The following is a 14,881-nucleotide window of genomic DNA, read 5'->3' on the forward strand; positions in this document are numbered from 1 at the left end:
CTTCCCTCCTTTCCAATTTTTCTTGAGATCACGGCTCCCCAATAGTCACTTGCAGGAGACTTCCTGTCTTAGGCTCTGCTTCAAGGGGAGCCAACATAGGCACCTACTATGTGCCACCCACAGTCCCCAAGATCCTGGCCTCAGCGTGAACTGGGTAACGGGTCGTGGAGAAGGCAGCCTGCAGCCACGGGGCAGGAACTCGGGTGGGGAGATGGGAGCTGTGTGGAGGAGAGAGAGCACAGGTGACACAGTTGGATAGTAATGAGAGGAGGGACATGAGAGGAAGCCCACGGCATGCTCGGAGGGGCTCGGAGCAGGATGGAGATGGGAGGGAGGGCAGGTGGGAGGATGGAGGATTCAGTTGTGGGAGCCATGGCTGCTGTGGCTGTACGTGAGCAGGGAAAGGAGCTGGTCAGGCCAAGCAGCAGCACCCGTTTAGACTGGGGCTCAGAGGGGTTGTGTGCCAGGCCCAAGGCCACACAGCCTCAGTTCCTAGGGAGGTTCTCGCTCCAGAGCTGGAGGAGGAGGGGGCCAGGCCACTGTAGGGCTGTTTGACCTGGCGGTTAAGCCTCCCCTGGGTCTGTGTCCAGAAGGGAAACCGCTAGCACACCCTCCCTTCCTCCTTCCCAGAGCTCTTCCCAGAGGAAGCCCCTGAGAACAGCTTTCTCCTCGAGGGGGACATCATCCGGCCGGTGAGTGTGGGCGTGCACGCTCGGTGTCAGTCGCCTCAGGATGGGGCCTCGGTCCCCCACATCATGAGGGTTTTATGGGAGGGCGAGCTGATCTTCGGTGCTCATAGCTTGGTAAACAGCCCCTGCCCTCTTTAAAAATCTGTCTGAGTGATACCTGTGAACTAGTCAGCCTAATTGGCAAGGGAGGGTCATGTCCAATGTAGCAGCCACAGCGGGCCCGAGGGAGGCTTTGAAGGAGGTGGCTTGAACCCTGGAGACCCAGGACAGTGCCCCGACCGGGGCAGGGTCTCTCAAAGGGTTATGCTGAAGGAAAGAGTCAGCACAGCTTGGCCAAGCGTGGGGGGTTGGGATGAGGGCGTGGTGGGGGAGTGTGAAGGGATGGGCCTAGGGGCGGCCATGACTTGAAGATGGCAAAAGGACAAATGCAGAGTCAGAAAGGGAGCAGGAAATGGGGGGACCTTTGTTCAGATTGGCACAGTGGCTGCAGCCGTGGGCTCACACAACACGTAAGAACGTTGGGCGGATGGGGCGGTTGTGTCGTTCCGTGCGGACACAGGGTCACTGGGTGGGAGCCCGCTCGGCATCGAGGGACTCTGCTCAGGATAGTGGGACCATTTCTTGGGTGGCTGGGGGATCCCTGGTGGCGCAGTGGTTACGAGTTGGACTGTGATCTGCAAGGTCAACAGTTTGAAGCTGCTAGTGGCTCCAAGGGAGAAAGATGGGGCTTTCTACTCCCATAAAGTTAGTCTCGGAAACCCACAGGGACGGTTCTGACCTGCCCTCCAGGGTCGCTATGAGTTGGCATCAACTCGATGGTAGTGAGTTTGGAGGCTGGGGCGGGGGTGGAGGGGTGGCAGACTCCTGAGTGGGACAGTGACTGGGTGGGAAGCCAGTGTGTTCCGGTGGTATGGCGGTCACCTCCGGGGAGCTGTTGAAGGAAGCCAGAGGGTCCATGGAGGAGGCAGATGGGCTCAGGGTGAGGTCCCTGGTGGACGGGGGGAGCTGGGTGACCACCAGGGAGGAAGGGAGAGAAACGTGCTGGTGGCTGGAGGGTCAGGGCCTGCTTCCCCAGGTTCAGGTTGATGGGAGAAAGGAGACATTCGCTTCAGCTTGGATAAGACCTGCCACTGCCTTCTCTACTTCACCTTAGAGCACGGTGGGCAGGTGGCCATCCTCTGGGCTGAGACCCTGCTGAGGGGTTGGGTTGCTCTCTGGAGCCTGGAGTCCGTATGAGCTAGGGCACCTTGGGGGCTGAGACCCCTAGCTACCCTCTTCGCTTTCATTTTCCTGCTCGAGAGAGTCTAACGAGAGCAAAGGACTATGTTTTGCACGTCATTCACGTGACAGGCCCATGGTGATGTGCCCATGGAGTTTCTTTTGGGCTCCCCGTCTTCATAGGCCCCACCACACTGCCTCTCACGTCTATGGGGCTCTTGTTGCCGGAACAGTGCAGCCCTGGGGGGTGGGCAAAAAGCATGGGTGGTCTTGGTATCCTCAGAGACCCCCTGCACTACCTTCTCTCCTCAGAGCCCCTTCCAGCTGTTCTCCGCTACCAGTAACAAGTGGCCCAAGAGCAGCAATGGACTTGTGGAGATCCCCTTCCTGCTCTCCAGAGACTACAGTGAGTGGCGTGGTGGGAGTGGGGGGGTGCTTTCCTCCCTCCCCGGAGCCAGCAGACACTCCCTGGTTGGTGAACATTATGGTGCTCCTACTCTAACGAGGCTCTGGCTTCTGTCTATTTCTCCTCTCTTCCTCTCCTGTCACCATGGAGCCCTGATGGTGCAGGGGGTTAAAACTTGGAATGCTAACCGAAGGTCTATGTTTCAAACCCATGGAGGGAGGACGGCGAGGCTGTCTGCTCTGTAAAGATGTACAGCCTCAGAAATGTGAAGGGGCAGTTCCACTCTGCCCTGAGGGGTTGCTACGAATCAGAACAGACTGGAGACCAGTGGGTTCGATCTTGGTTCTTACTTTACCACCTCCCACCCATCCCCACCCCCGCCCGTCCCCCATCACCACCCAGATCCCAGCTCCAGAAGGCCTTCCAGTCCATGTCCTCTTACTGCCCAGGCTCCTGGGCTTGGAGGGTTAAAATCTAGAAAGAGCTGGGGAACCCTTGGCCCATTAAGAAACCAAGTGACTCACGTGACTTAGGCACGGTTCGCCCCGAGTCTGGCCTCTCTCTGACATGCTCTCGCCGCCCTGTCCTGACGCTCCCCCTGGAGAGAGTCTGAAGCCTCAGGCGCAGACCTCCAGGGACCCAGGGAGGGTGCTCATTCAGGATGTCTCTCCCCCAGATGAACCCAGCCGGCAAGTCATCCTGAAGGCATTTGCCGAGTTTGAGCACCTGACCTGCATCAGGTTTGTCTCGTACAAGGGCCAGAGAGACTTCATTTCCATCGTCCCCATGTCTGGGTAAGTGCCCCGAGTCCGCAGAAGGGAGTGTGCAATTCGCACGCACGGGGACAGTGGCTGCTTTGGCTTGCTTCCGCATCCAGCCCGGAACCCTCACCTGCAAGGAGGAGCCTTGTCCGTGCGGGGCGGGGGTAAGCCCTGACCTGCTCAACCGGACCTCAACGTTGGCAGCGCCAACGTACCAGCCACTGCACAGGGACAAGACGCAGCCTCCCGTTCTGTAGACGTGTGGTCTTGGGAACCCGAGTGGCTCTCTTCTGTCGTATGATTGACAGGCTCTGACATCAACCTGATGGCAGTGGGTCATGGCCTCCAAAGGTCTAGAGCAGTGGTTCTCAACCTTCTCAGGCCGCCACCCTTTGATACAGTTCCTCAGGTGGTGGTGACCCCCAACTATAAAATTATGTTCGTTGCTACTTCATCACTGTCATTTTGCTACTGTTAGGAATCGTCATGTAAACTGAGAGGCAGGATATATTTTCATTGTTACAAATTGAACATAATTAAACATAATTAAAGCATAATGATTAATCACAAAAATATGTAATTATATATCGTGACGTACTTATGTGTTTTCCGGTGGTCTTAGGTGACCCCTGTGAAAAGGTCATTCGACCCCCAAAGGGGTCTGGACCCACAGGTTGAGGACCTCTAGTCTAGACGATTGTCCACAGTGTGGACACTCCTGTGGATTAGCCTCGTGGGCGGTGAGCCTGTAACTCTCAGGATGGGAGGTGGGAGTTACCCCCGGGCTGGCGCCTCTTTTCTGAAGTCCTTAGAGGAAGGCTCTGGTGCACAGTGATTGCAGGCTTTGGGGAGCAGGCCTGGCCTTGAATCCTGGCTCCAGGATATCCGCATACGTGAGCCGCTGACTTGGGGCAAGTCCCCTGACTTCTGAGCCTCTTCTCTGAGAGGAAATGGGAGAGAAATGCCTGTCTGAAAGCCACTGGGGGGGTATGTGTATGTGTCTGAGATCACATGAATGCAAGCAGTGGCTCCCGGGCCACTTCACTGCGAGTTAATACTGATTCCTGCCTTCGCCGCCGCAGCGGCGCGGTTCTTTATACCCTCTCAGGGGAGGCCAGGCAGTGAGGGGAGTGCAGGCCCGGACCGACAGGGGCACAAGCCTGGGTCCATGGCACTGACCATCTCTCCTGGGCCTGCAGGTGCTTCTCGAACGTGGGGCGCAGTGGCGGCATGCAGGTGGTGTCCCTGGAGCCTGTCTGTCTCCAGCAAGGCCCGGGCATTGCGCTGCATGAGCTTATGCACGTGCTGGGCTTCTGGCACGAGCACGCCCGGGCCGACCGGGACCGCTACATCCGTGTCAACTGGAACGAGATCCTTCCAGGTGGGTCGGGTTAAGTGGGGCCTGGGAGTCTGGGACGGGGTGGGGAGAGGGCAGCAGGCTCAAGCCAGGGCCTGCAGAGATGCCTTGCTCTCTTGGAAGAAGTCCACCCCCACGCCCCACACCTCCCTGGCTAATCCCATGGGGAGAGTGGTGGTCTTGCTGCTCATTGGGACCAGGAGACTGGTCCAGCTGCTGCTGTGGATACCATGCCTAGCCCTCCACCCCCTGGACCGACACCCCCGCCCCCCTCAGTCAAACCAGAACAAGGGTAGAAACATTTGCTCTGTTCCTTTCTCACCATTAGATTCTGATAGAAGCTGTAGGTGACTTTTTTTTTTTTTGCCCGTGCTCAAAGAACATCTAACTAGCTCTCTCATGTGCCAGGCATAGGGGGGTGTGTGTGGGTGGGGTGGGGGAGTGGGGGGAAAGGCTCTGCTCCAGCTGGGAAGGGTGATGGTAGAGGAGACAGTCCTGGAGGCTCTAGGCTGCTTGTGGCAAGTGCCAGGTGAAGGGGGCTGCAGCAGGGGCTGGGAGTGCCTGCAGGCACCAGGAGTCACGTGCAGGGTCTCAGCTGGGGTGGGGGGCATTTTGAAGAGTGCTGGTGACTGGCAGCTGTGCTGGGCATGATGCTGAGCATGCCGACCTGGTCCCAGGAGTTGGTGGGATCCCCATCCTTGTGGGGGTCAACTGGCCGCTGAAGGTGAGGGGGGTAAAGACCACAAAGGGCTTCATGAGGGGAGAGGAGGTTTGGTCTGGTGTGGGCGGTGGGGGGGGGGGGTGTTGCTCAGAGAAGGAGCTCAAAGGACTGCTAGCAACCAGAGGGCTCTTGGTATAAATGCCTCTGCTGCCCTGAACTGGAGCATCTGACAGACACGAACCGGCAGGCCCAGAGCACTGGGAGATGGTATTTGGGGGAAGATGGGGAGCAGCCCTTGCTGTTGATGGGATGGGGGTTGAGACCAGAGGTTAGGCTAGAGAAGTGTAGGGGGAGGTGATGGGTAACTTTGAACCCTGAACAGAGACGATAGCCCCCTTTCAAGTGCTCATGGGACTACATGTGAAAATTTACACATCAGAGCTATGAAAAACCTCACGTGTGTCCCGGTAAGACAAATATTCTGGTCATGATATAGTCAAAGGAAATCGTCAAAATTCACAACGACTTCTACTTGGGACAATGTTAGAAAGCACACATCATAAGTTGTTTAGCTCTCGAGTTAAGGAAAAAATAGAAATGGAAGGAGTTTGTTAAAAGTCATCACGATGGTCGTGCGTAGGAGAATAAGTGGCTCAGACCGAGCAGTGCTTGGTAAATGTGTGTGTGGACTAGGGAAATAGAGCAAAGAAGTGAAGCATTTAAGCCCAACTGGGAGGGGAGGGCAAACAGGAATGAATAAAGGTGCAGAAATTGAGTTAGAAAGCAAACAGCATTATATTTAAAAACATTTTTTAAGTTCAAAATATCTGCTACCTTAATTGAAAAGTCCTTTCTAGCCTAAGAGTGAAGGAGAATGAGGGTGTATTTATATCAATCTATGTAGAAAAAAGCTACAAGGATATACAAACTGTCATCGACTTCTTACCCTAGCAGAGATTAATTATTGTAGGGGTGGGGAGGAAAAGATGGAATGAGAGACTTTTATTATATCTTCTAATAATTTTATTTCTGAGCCATGTGATTGTATGGCCTATTCAAAACCATGCTTCATATAAGCGTCTTAACAGGAATAAATGACTCTAGAGTCATATGCTTAGGTAGGCAGTATGGTGGTTGAATCCACCAGCCCCTTCTTAGGATAAAGATGAGGCAGTCAGCTTCAGAAAAGATCGACAGCCTTGGAATGTCCTTGAGGAGCTCTGTCTGCCTTGTAAGGTCACTGAGTCCGAATCAACTCAATAGCTTTGAACATAGACACTGGACAGCTGTTTAGAGAAAAGGAGGCTGCTGGTGGCCTTGGGAAAGGTGGAGGGCATGGAAGCTTCCGGGTCCAGGGCAGCAGGGTGTTGGGACTTAAAGCTGCCCACAGGGTAAGGAGAGCATCCGTGCTGTCCCAGCCTTGGGTGACTTCATAGAAGGTCAAGCAAAGCTTAGCCTCCCAAATGATGGATTTGAGGAAAGGAAGAGTCGAGAGGTGGATAGAACTATGATATCACTAAGCATCCCACGGTCCTACATTCCAGGTACCTCCCCATGGTTTAGGAAAAGGTCTGATGCCCTCCCATGGCAGGGAGGGTGAGAGGTAATACAGGTGCAAAGTTGACCAGGATCTGTGTTGGGCTGGGGCAGGTGGAAGAACACGGAGTGACCATTTCTAACTGCTCAGGATCGATGGTGATCGCTTCCCAGAAGTCTGAAAAGTCAGATCCACTCCCCCCACACCCCGGTCCATAGATCGTCCGCTGTCTTCTGTACCTCCCCTCCATATCTCTGCTTTTTCTGCCAGGCTATGAAATCAACTTCCTCAAATCTCAGAGCAGTAACATGCTGGTGCCCTACGACTACTCCTCAGTGATGCACTATGGGAGGTGAGGGCCTCTTCTTTCCTTAGTTCTTCTCCCGGGCCTTGCCCCCGCTGGGATCCAGACTCAGCTCTCTGCCTGCTGGGTTCTAGGCTTGCCTTCAGCCGGCGTGGAATCCCCACCATTATCCCACTCTGGGACCCGAGTATCCCCATTGGCCAGCGATGGAACCTGAGCGCCTTGGATATCAAACGGGTCCTTAGGTTTTACGACTGCAGACCCAGTGGCTACAGCTCCCCTGGCAGAGGTGAGTGACATGGGGCCAGGGTGGTTTGAGGAACAAGGACAGGATTTAAGGAACCGGGGGGCGGAAGAATACATGAGGAAAGTACAGTACCCTTACGCAATGGAGCATCGTGGCAGCAGTGGAAAAGTGAGCCGCAGCTGCACACAGCGACGGCGCTCCGTAGCAGAGAGCCCAAGCCACAGAACACAGCCTTTGGTAAGATGCCATCCTGACAAAGCTCAAAACCGATAAGACGGACGCAAGGTGCGGATTGAGGGATACGTTCAGACGTAAGAAGCAAGGAAATGGGGTGAACGGAACATTCTGTGTGAGAATCACCTCCGGGGTCGTGGGTGGTGGCAGATGAGAGCGTATGGGCCATGTTTGTTGTATAGCAGCCAAAAGTCATAGTTTGACCCCCTGTGGGTTCCCGAGACTAACTGTTCATAGGAGTAGAAAGCCCAGTCTTTCTCCCTCAGAGCTGCTGGTGGTTTTGAACTGCCAGCGTGCATTCCCAAGCGCTGAGGTTGCTCGTTCTCCTCAGGTAGTTATCACCTCTGAGGCCTGGTTGGAGCAAATGGCTAAGTTCTTGACTGCCTGCTGGTTCAAATCCACCCGGAGGAGGTGCCCTAAGACAGTGCATGCCATCTGCTTCTAGAAGATGGCGCCCTGACAACCCTCGTGGGCAGTTTTACCTGTCCACATGGGGTCGCCATGGACCAGCACTGACGCCACCGCAGCACAGTCATGGGGACTTTGCACATAACTTGTGCCATACAACCTGTCCATTTAAATACATATGGCTCGGTGGCTTCTAATGCGCAAACAAAACTCTGCAGTCATCCCAGTTGATTCTATGACTTTCCCATCTCAGAAGAAACCCCATGCCTACTAACTGCCCCCCCCCTTACCCAGCCCCACCCCCTGCCACAACCACCACCTTTTGTCCCTTGGATTTGTCCATCTGAAATTCCGTGCAAATGAAATCAAGTGTGTGCCTTTTTGTGACTGGATGCTTTTGCTTAGTGTGCGGTTTCTGAGGCTTGGTCCTGTAGCATGAACCCTGCCTTTGGGTGGCTTGGATACACCAAATTATATTTGACAGCCTTCGACAGCCTTTTGAATATTTCTACCTTTGGCTAATGGACACCTGTGTCTTTGTGTGGGGACATGGCGTTAGGTTCTCTGGGGTATAGACTCAGAAGTAGAATTCTTGGGTCAGAGTAACTGGGTTGAAGTTATCAGGAGGCTGTCACACTGCTTTCTAAAGTGGGTGTGCCCTTTCACATTCTCGCCGGCCACCTGGGAGCTCTGGAGCCCTCCTCATCCTTGTGAACACTGGCTGCCATTTGCCCTCTGGGTTAGTCACCCCAGTGGGCGAACGGCATCTGGCGGTCACTCTGCTTTCCCTGATGGCTACTGGCATGGGGCACTTTCCCACGTGCTCATTGGCTGTTGCCCGTTCAAAGTCTTTGCCCATTTTTAAGTGGGCTTAGCAATAAGAAAGACTTATGTATTCCGGATACCAGGTTCGTATCCAATGGGATTTGCAAATATTCCATTTTGTGAATATTTCTTTTCCCTTTCCTGACTGGTGTCCGTTGAGCTCGGGTATCTTTTCCCCACTTGGTGCCTTTGGGGTCTCATTGGAGGAGACTCTAAGTCAAGGTCACGAAGGCTCACTCTTAACGCTCTCTCCTTCTTTGAGTGTGAGTTTCAGTTCCTTACGTGAAGGCCTGGCTCATTTGGGGTTACTTTTTGTGTAGGATGTAAGGAAAGGGGATGTAGCTGAAGCTTTTCGCTTGCGGATAGCGAAGTATTCCAATGCCATTTGCCTAACATGTGGACGAGTCTCCCACATACATACTTATGTAAATAAGCAGTCTTTGAAATGAACAAGAACAGATGACATGGCAATGAACTTTGTGGTTAATTGTCTTGAGGGTTGAGTATCGTGAGGTCGAGGCAATTGGGACCTGGCTGGAACTGGGAGAGGCTGTGAGCCGAGGGTCTTGAGAAGGGTAGACGTAGGAGCACGCGGAGAGGAGTGATGGCCCACTGGTGCCAGGGAATGGAGATAGTTGGGCAGCAGTTCTCAACCTGTGGGTCGCGACCCCTTTGGGATCAAACGACCCTTTCACAGGGGTTGCCTGATTCCTAACAGTAGCAAAATGACAGTGATGAAGTAGCAATGAAAATAATTTTATGGTTGGGGGGTCACCACGGAATGAGGCTCTGTATTAAAGGGTTGAGGCATGAGGAAGGTTGAGAACCACTGATCTAGAGCATCCGGAATGTTTGGAGAGAGGCTGTCTTCAGGTAGGAGCTGAGAAGCTCTGGACCTGATGGGGAAGAAGAGAGATGGACCCCCAAGTTTGCTTTATGGATCTCTTATGAGGAGACTTTGAGGGATTTGATCTCTTAGATCAAATTTCATAGCTGTAATTTTGCTACTGTTATGAATTGGGCGACCCTTGTGAAAGGGTTGTTCCACTCCCAAAAGGGTCGGTTGCGACCCACAGGTTGAGAACCACTGTCTTAGAGGGTGACGTAAGGTTGCCCAGCTGAGAAGTGGCAAGAGCCGAGTGTGAAAGCTGACCAGAGAACAGGCACGGAAACCTGGGGGCAGTGCTGCCCCTCGCCCCCGGCTGCTCAGGTAGAAGCTTGGTGTGGGCTAGCTAATTGGCCATCAGGACTCGGGTTGTGTGGGCAGAGGAGAAAAGGGGGTTGCAGCTGTCTCCAGAAGGGCAATTTCAGCGATGAGGGCAGCAGAGTCTTGAGGGATGGGGCAGTCCAGAAGTGATCAGGCCCGAGTGCTCAGAGGTCAGGGTTTGTGAAACAGCGGTTTGAGGAGCTTTGAAGAATTAGGAGACTGAGTGAGCTGGAAGTAGAGGCGGCTCCTGTCAGGGTGGGTTGCTAGAAACAGATTGAGGCCAGTGGCGGACATGGGGAGAAGTTATTGGTTGAAGGGGGAGACACCGTGGAGCTGGTCAGAGGGAAGGCTTTGATGCTTGGGCAGAAGTGAGGAGCAAGACTTGTAGGACTGGCTTTGGACGAGGTCTCGGTGTCTCTCTCTCTCTCTCTCTCTCTCTCTTGCTGTGTGTGTGTGTCAGGTGGGGGCAGGAACCCTCCCATTCCTATTTGTTTCTGGTGGGAGAGTGAGAATATGGGGGTCTTGAAGGTCTTGGTCAGGGACTCAGCTGGGGTTGAGCAGCTGGGCCTATCGTCGATGGTGGCCTGAGCGTTGTCTCTGAAGAAGGCTGGAGTGAGGGCCCTGCTCTTTGAAACTGGGTCCATACATCTTCCTTCTGTGATGCTTGGGCATGACCACCGATCTCTCCTGTTCCAGGTTCTCAGGCACATGGCAGCGGTGGGAGCCCCACGCCTGCCCCCAGGTCGTCCTTGCAGAGGCTCCTGGAGGCGTTGCTGGTGGAATCCAGGAGCCCCCAGCCCAGTGGAGCTAAGGCTGGAGGCCAGCGGGTTGCGCCAGGATCCGGAGAGAACTCACCTGGGCAGGCGCCCTCTACTGGGGAGAAATTCGGCGTAGGGGACCCTGAGAGGCTCTCTCAGTCCCTGGCTTCCAGCTCCCTCTCAAGGCCTGGAGCAGACGCTCCTGGCATTGTTCCAGAGAGGTCTTGGTTAGCCCAAGTGCCCATTGTTTCCTCTGCCCCGTCTCTCGAAGCAGAAAGTCAGGCTGCTTTGGGGAGTCCAGCTCTGTCAGGAGGCCAGGCACCTGGAAATCACTTGAGGGGGATGCCCAGAGGTCAAACCTGTGGCGTTTGTCCGTAGGTGGGCAGGGGAGCTTCTGTCCAGAGAAGTGGTAATGCCCATCTCCAACCCTCACCCTCCCTTGGCCCATCTGGCAGCACCCCTGGTCTTCCAGCCCGGTCTGCCCACCACCTCAGACATAGAACCTTCCCCAGCACCCTCAGTCTGTTTTAGGGGAAGGCAGGCCCATCACGAGATGTGTGGCTCTGCCTGCCCTCTCTGCCCTCGAGGATGTTGGGATGGGGGGTGACATTTCTCCAGCACCGGGGACAGCAGGTCCTGCAGGATGGGGATGAGGCAGGAACCAGTGCTTTAGCTCCCTGGGAGCCTTTGTCTTTCCCAAGTCATGTGGACTAAGGGTGCTGATCCACACCTTCCACAGGACCAGGACTGGAGTCCAAATGTGGGGTGGGGTTGGGGGGGGGGGATGAGGAGCCAGGAGAGGGATCCTGCCAGGACTGCCCATATGTAGAGGACTGAAGCCCATCTCCACCCCAATGGCCACTATCTACATTCTCATCCCATCTCATTCCCTAGGGCTAGGCAGAAGGCTCTTAAAAGCAGGGGAGAGGGGAAGGAGGAAGGTGAAGCCTCTCACCTCCCTGCACATGTCCCCCCAGTCAATCAGTTTCTACAGTTCCTGTCCTTTCTCTGAAGGTCACTCCAGTTGTGGAAAGTTTCCAGCAGGACCCACCTCCTCCTGCCCAGTGTCTTGTGGCCAGTCAGAAACCAGTGGATGTTCTTTGGGGTGGGAGGGGAGCAGCAGCTAGTACCCAGTCCCAGTGGGGGCAGGGTATCAGATGTTTGGGGCAGAAATAAAAATGGTGTCCTTGTTCTGGGTCGGGCCCTTCATTGCTTCACACACCCAAACGGCTCTTGCCTTTCTGACTGCCCTGTGAGAGGGCACCAACGTGGCTACAGCCACCTTCCAGATGAAGAAACCGGAATCGATGGTCTTGTCCCACGTGGCACGATTAGGGTGAAGCAATGCCGATTGAGGCTTTGAGTTGCCTCAAGTCGGGGAGCATGGCCTCCCCCACCATTCTGGGTTGGCCACAGCTGGGGCTGCATTGGTGGGGGTGGTGGATGGGTGAGGATCCGTTCCGGACCCTGGGAACTCTAGCCTTCTGATGGTATCGGGCTTCAGTCTTTTAATTCTTTCCTACATACAATTCAATCATTCAACCCAATCAGATCAAGACTTGTGATTATCACCACAATTTCCTTCAGAACACTTCCTGTCCGGTTCTTCACTTTCCATGCTCCTAGGCAATTAGCAATCTAATTACTGTCTCCAGATCTACCTAGGCTGGATTTCATAGACAAAATCATACAAAACAAATAGGAAGCAACCCCCACTCCCCCAAACAAACCCTAACCAAGACTAGATAAAAACAGATAAAGCCCAGTCACAAGGCAGAAAATAAACCGAAAACTAAAATAAGTCAAAGGAGATCAAATAAGTATGACATTGTAGCTGCCACCATCAGCATTACCATGCTGTCTGCTAGCAAGGCTATTTACATCTCCCCACCATGGTCAGGGGATTCACCAGAGGCGTAATCCATGCAGGGACCTTGCAAATGGACTCTCATCCACAGCCTTCTGCAAACTCTTTACCATGTAAACTCTTGCTACCATTCCCTCCTTTGGATTTGGATTTTATTTACAATATGGGTCACACAGGCTGGTGTGCTTCCACGTGGACTTGCCTGGCACCTCACTTAGATGGTTGCTTGTTTTAAGACCAGCCTTCAAGACCCCCGGACTCCATTCCTTCTGACAGCTGGGCACCATCTGATTTCTTCACCACACTCATAATTTTGGGCTTCAGTCTCAAGAATTTTCTGGGACCGAACGTGGCCTAGCTCCAATGTTATCAGGGCAGGATTGCTGGGGGGGACATACTGGCCCTCCTCTTGCTCCTCGACATGGCGTCTGAGTTTGCAGGGGGCTCTGTCCATGCTCCTAGCAAGTGACAGTCGTCCTGGGAGGTCCTCAGGCAGTGGCCACGGGACACCCATAGGACAGAGGTGACGCATTTCATAACAAATAAGTATAACTGCCTCTGGAGGAGGCTGAGTCCAGCATGTGCCTGGGATCCTTTGGACCCTGTGAGGGGCCTCCAGGCTCTTGGGTGCTTCCTGGAATGAGCATAATGGTCTCTGAACCCGGGTTCTTGGGGAGGGGAGGCTGGCTGTTTGGTGGTGAGAGGGGACACTAGGTCCCTGCCCCTCTTTGGGGGTGGTTACAGACAAGGCTGTCCTTGTCAAGAAGCCACCCCCCCACTGCAGAGTCTGGTCCTTGGGACAGTTCTGGCCCAACCTCTATGCCACAAGCCCCACCCTGCAGAGTGCCTGGTGGTCCAGTCCCGGTTCAGCCCTCAAAGTGCCAGCCTGCAGAGATGGGGTATGATGAGGTAGGGTTCTGGGGTGCTAGCCATGCCCCCTGCCATGTTGACCTTGTAATCCAAGCACACAGCTGCTAGGGCTTGCTCAGCCATTTATACACTCAACTGCTGCTCTGGGTCAGGCAGGCTCTGCTACGGGGATTGAGAGGAAGCTGGTAAGTAAGGGTGGACAGTACATAACAAAGTACCTAGTATTGGTAAGAGATGGTGGATGTTTCTTTTGGTTGCTGATTAGAAAAGGTTTCTGGAGGAGGTCATGTTTCGGCCGAGTCCTGAAGGATGGGCCTGCCTTGTTGAAATCTGGGGATAGAGCAGTCGGTGCCAAGGTCCTGAGGCCGGCAGAAGAAAGGTGTGCCAGGTCAGTGTGTGGGGAAAGTGGGGCGGGGGGCAAAGGGGATGAACAGGAGGTGGAGAGGCCAGGCAGTGAAGGGAAAGGGAACAAACTAGGGCCTTTGAGAGACCTGGGTCATGAATTTCATATGAAGCCAGGTGGTGCAGTGTGTCCCTCAGAAAGCCCAGCTTGGCCACAGGCAGTGAGTGGATGGACGGTTTAGGACGGACCAGACCGTTGCCGTAGGGTTGATTCTGAGTTGTAGGCCTTACAGGATCGGGAAGTGTCCCGTGGGGTTTACAAGGCTGTCATCTTCCCAGAAGCAGACTGCCACACCTGTCTCCTGCACAGCGGTGAGTGGGTTCAAACTGCCAACCATCTAGTTAGCAGTCAGTTGAATGCTTAACCCTTGTGCCACCAGGGTACCTTAGGTTTGGCCAGGATCAGGGTTTGGTCAGGCAAGTTGTGAAGGCGAGAGGGCGACTGCCTTGCTCAAGGGTCTAGGAAGGTGGGGAGGTGGGTGATCTGGGGGTAAGGATCTCCATGCAGGGTTTCTGGGGACGGCTGAGGTAGGGAGCCTGATAGGGTACTTGCGTGTGTGTGTGTGTGTGTGTGTGTGTGTGTGTTGGGGGCCTTACAGGGTGGGGGGCAGGCATTGTGGGCTCCAGAGCCTTGACCACCATCTCCCCTCTCAGGTCTGGACGTGGCCCCGGGGCTTTCTACTGAGACGGCACATCTCCCACAGTCACGGGTGGAGTGCCCAGGTCCCCTTTTCTTTAGAAGAGATGACACCACTTTTGTACTAAGTCACCTGAGTTAGTCTGGGTACATTAGAGAAACAAATCCACAAACACTCATATGTATAAGAGACAGTTTTATATAAGAAAACATCCCAACCTAGTGCTGCCCAAGCCCACAAGTCCAGCATTAACCCATATGTCTGACACCAATCCACAAAGTCCTCCATCTCACAAAACACATGCTAGAATGCTGACTGCAGGAGGAAAGCCAAATCAGTGAGCGTGTAAGCATCTCAGCACTGGCAGGGGTCTCCACTCAGCTGCTCCAGCACCCAGGGCAGGGGGTAGGTCCATGTGGCTTCTCCTCAGGGATGTCTTGCAGGAAGTGAGCCTTGCCAGCTGAAGCAGGGAACTGGCTAAGGCAGCTGCAC

At 54.2% G+C, this 14,881-nt stretch overlaps 1 protein-coding gene across 1 annotated transcript in view; it reads left to right on the forward strand.

Moving 5' to 3' along the window:
* Positions 1-11,801, forward strand: part of ASTL (astacin like metalloendopeptidase) — a 13,703-nt gene extending 1,902 nt beyond the window's left edge. Inside the window, exons 3-9 of the mRNA XM_004704471.2 lie at positions 631-692; positions 2,220-2,313; positions 2,990-3,107; positions 4,274-4,455; positions 6,900-6,981; positions 7,068-7,222; positions 10,551-11,801. Coding sequence (XP_004704528.2) covers positions 631-692; positions 2,220-2,313; positions 2,990-3,107; positions 4,274-4,455; positions 6,900-6,981; positions 7,068-7,222; positions 10,551-10,990 — 1,133 coding nt within the window. The 3' untranslated portion in view covers positions 10,991-11,801. The remainder of the gene's footprint in view (positions 1-630; positions 693-2,219; positions 2,314-2,989; positions 3,108-4,273; positions 4,456-6,899; positions 6,982-7,067; positions 7,223-10,550) is intronic.
* Positions 11,802-14,881: the final 3,080 nt, after the last annotated feature.

Source organism: Echinops telfairi, unplaced genomic scaffold (assembly GCF_000313985.2).
Source record: "Echinops telfairi isolate 266 unplaced genomic scaffold, ASM31398v2 ScPeMD7_7467;HRSCAF=8505_1, whole genome shotgun sequence".
In the NCBI taxonomy this organism is placed as follows: domain Eukaryota; kingdom Metazoa; phylum Chordata; class Mammalia; order Afrosoricida; family Tenrecidae; genus Echinops; species Echinops telfairi.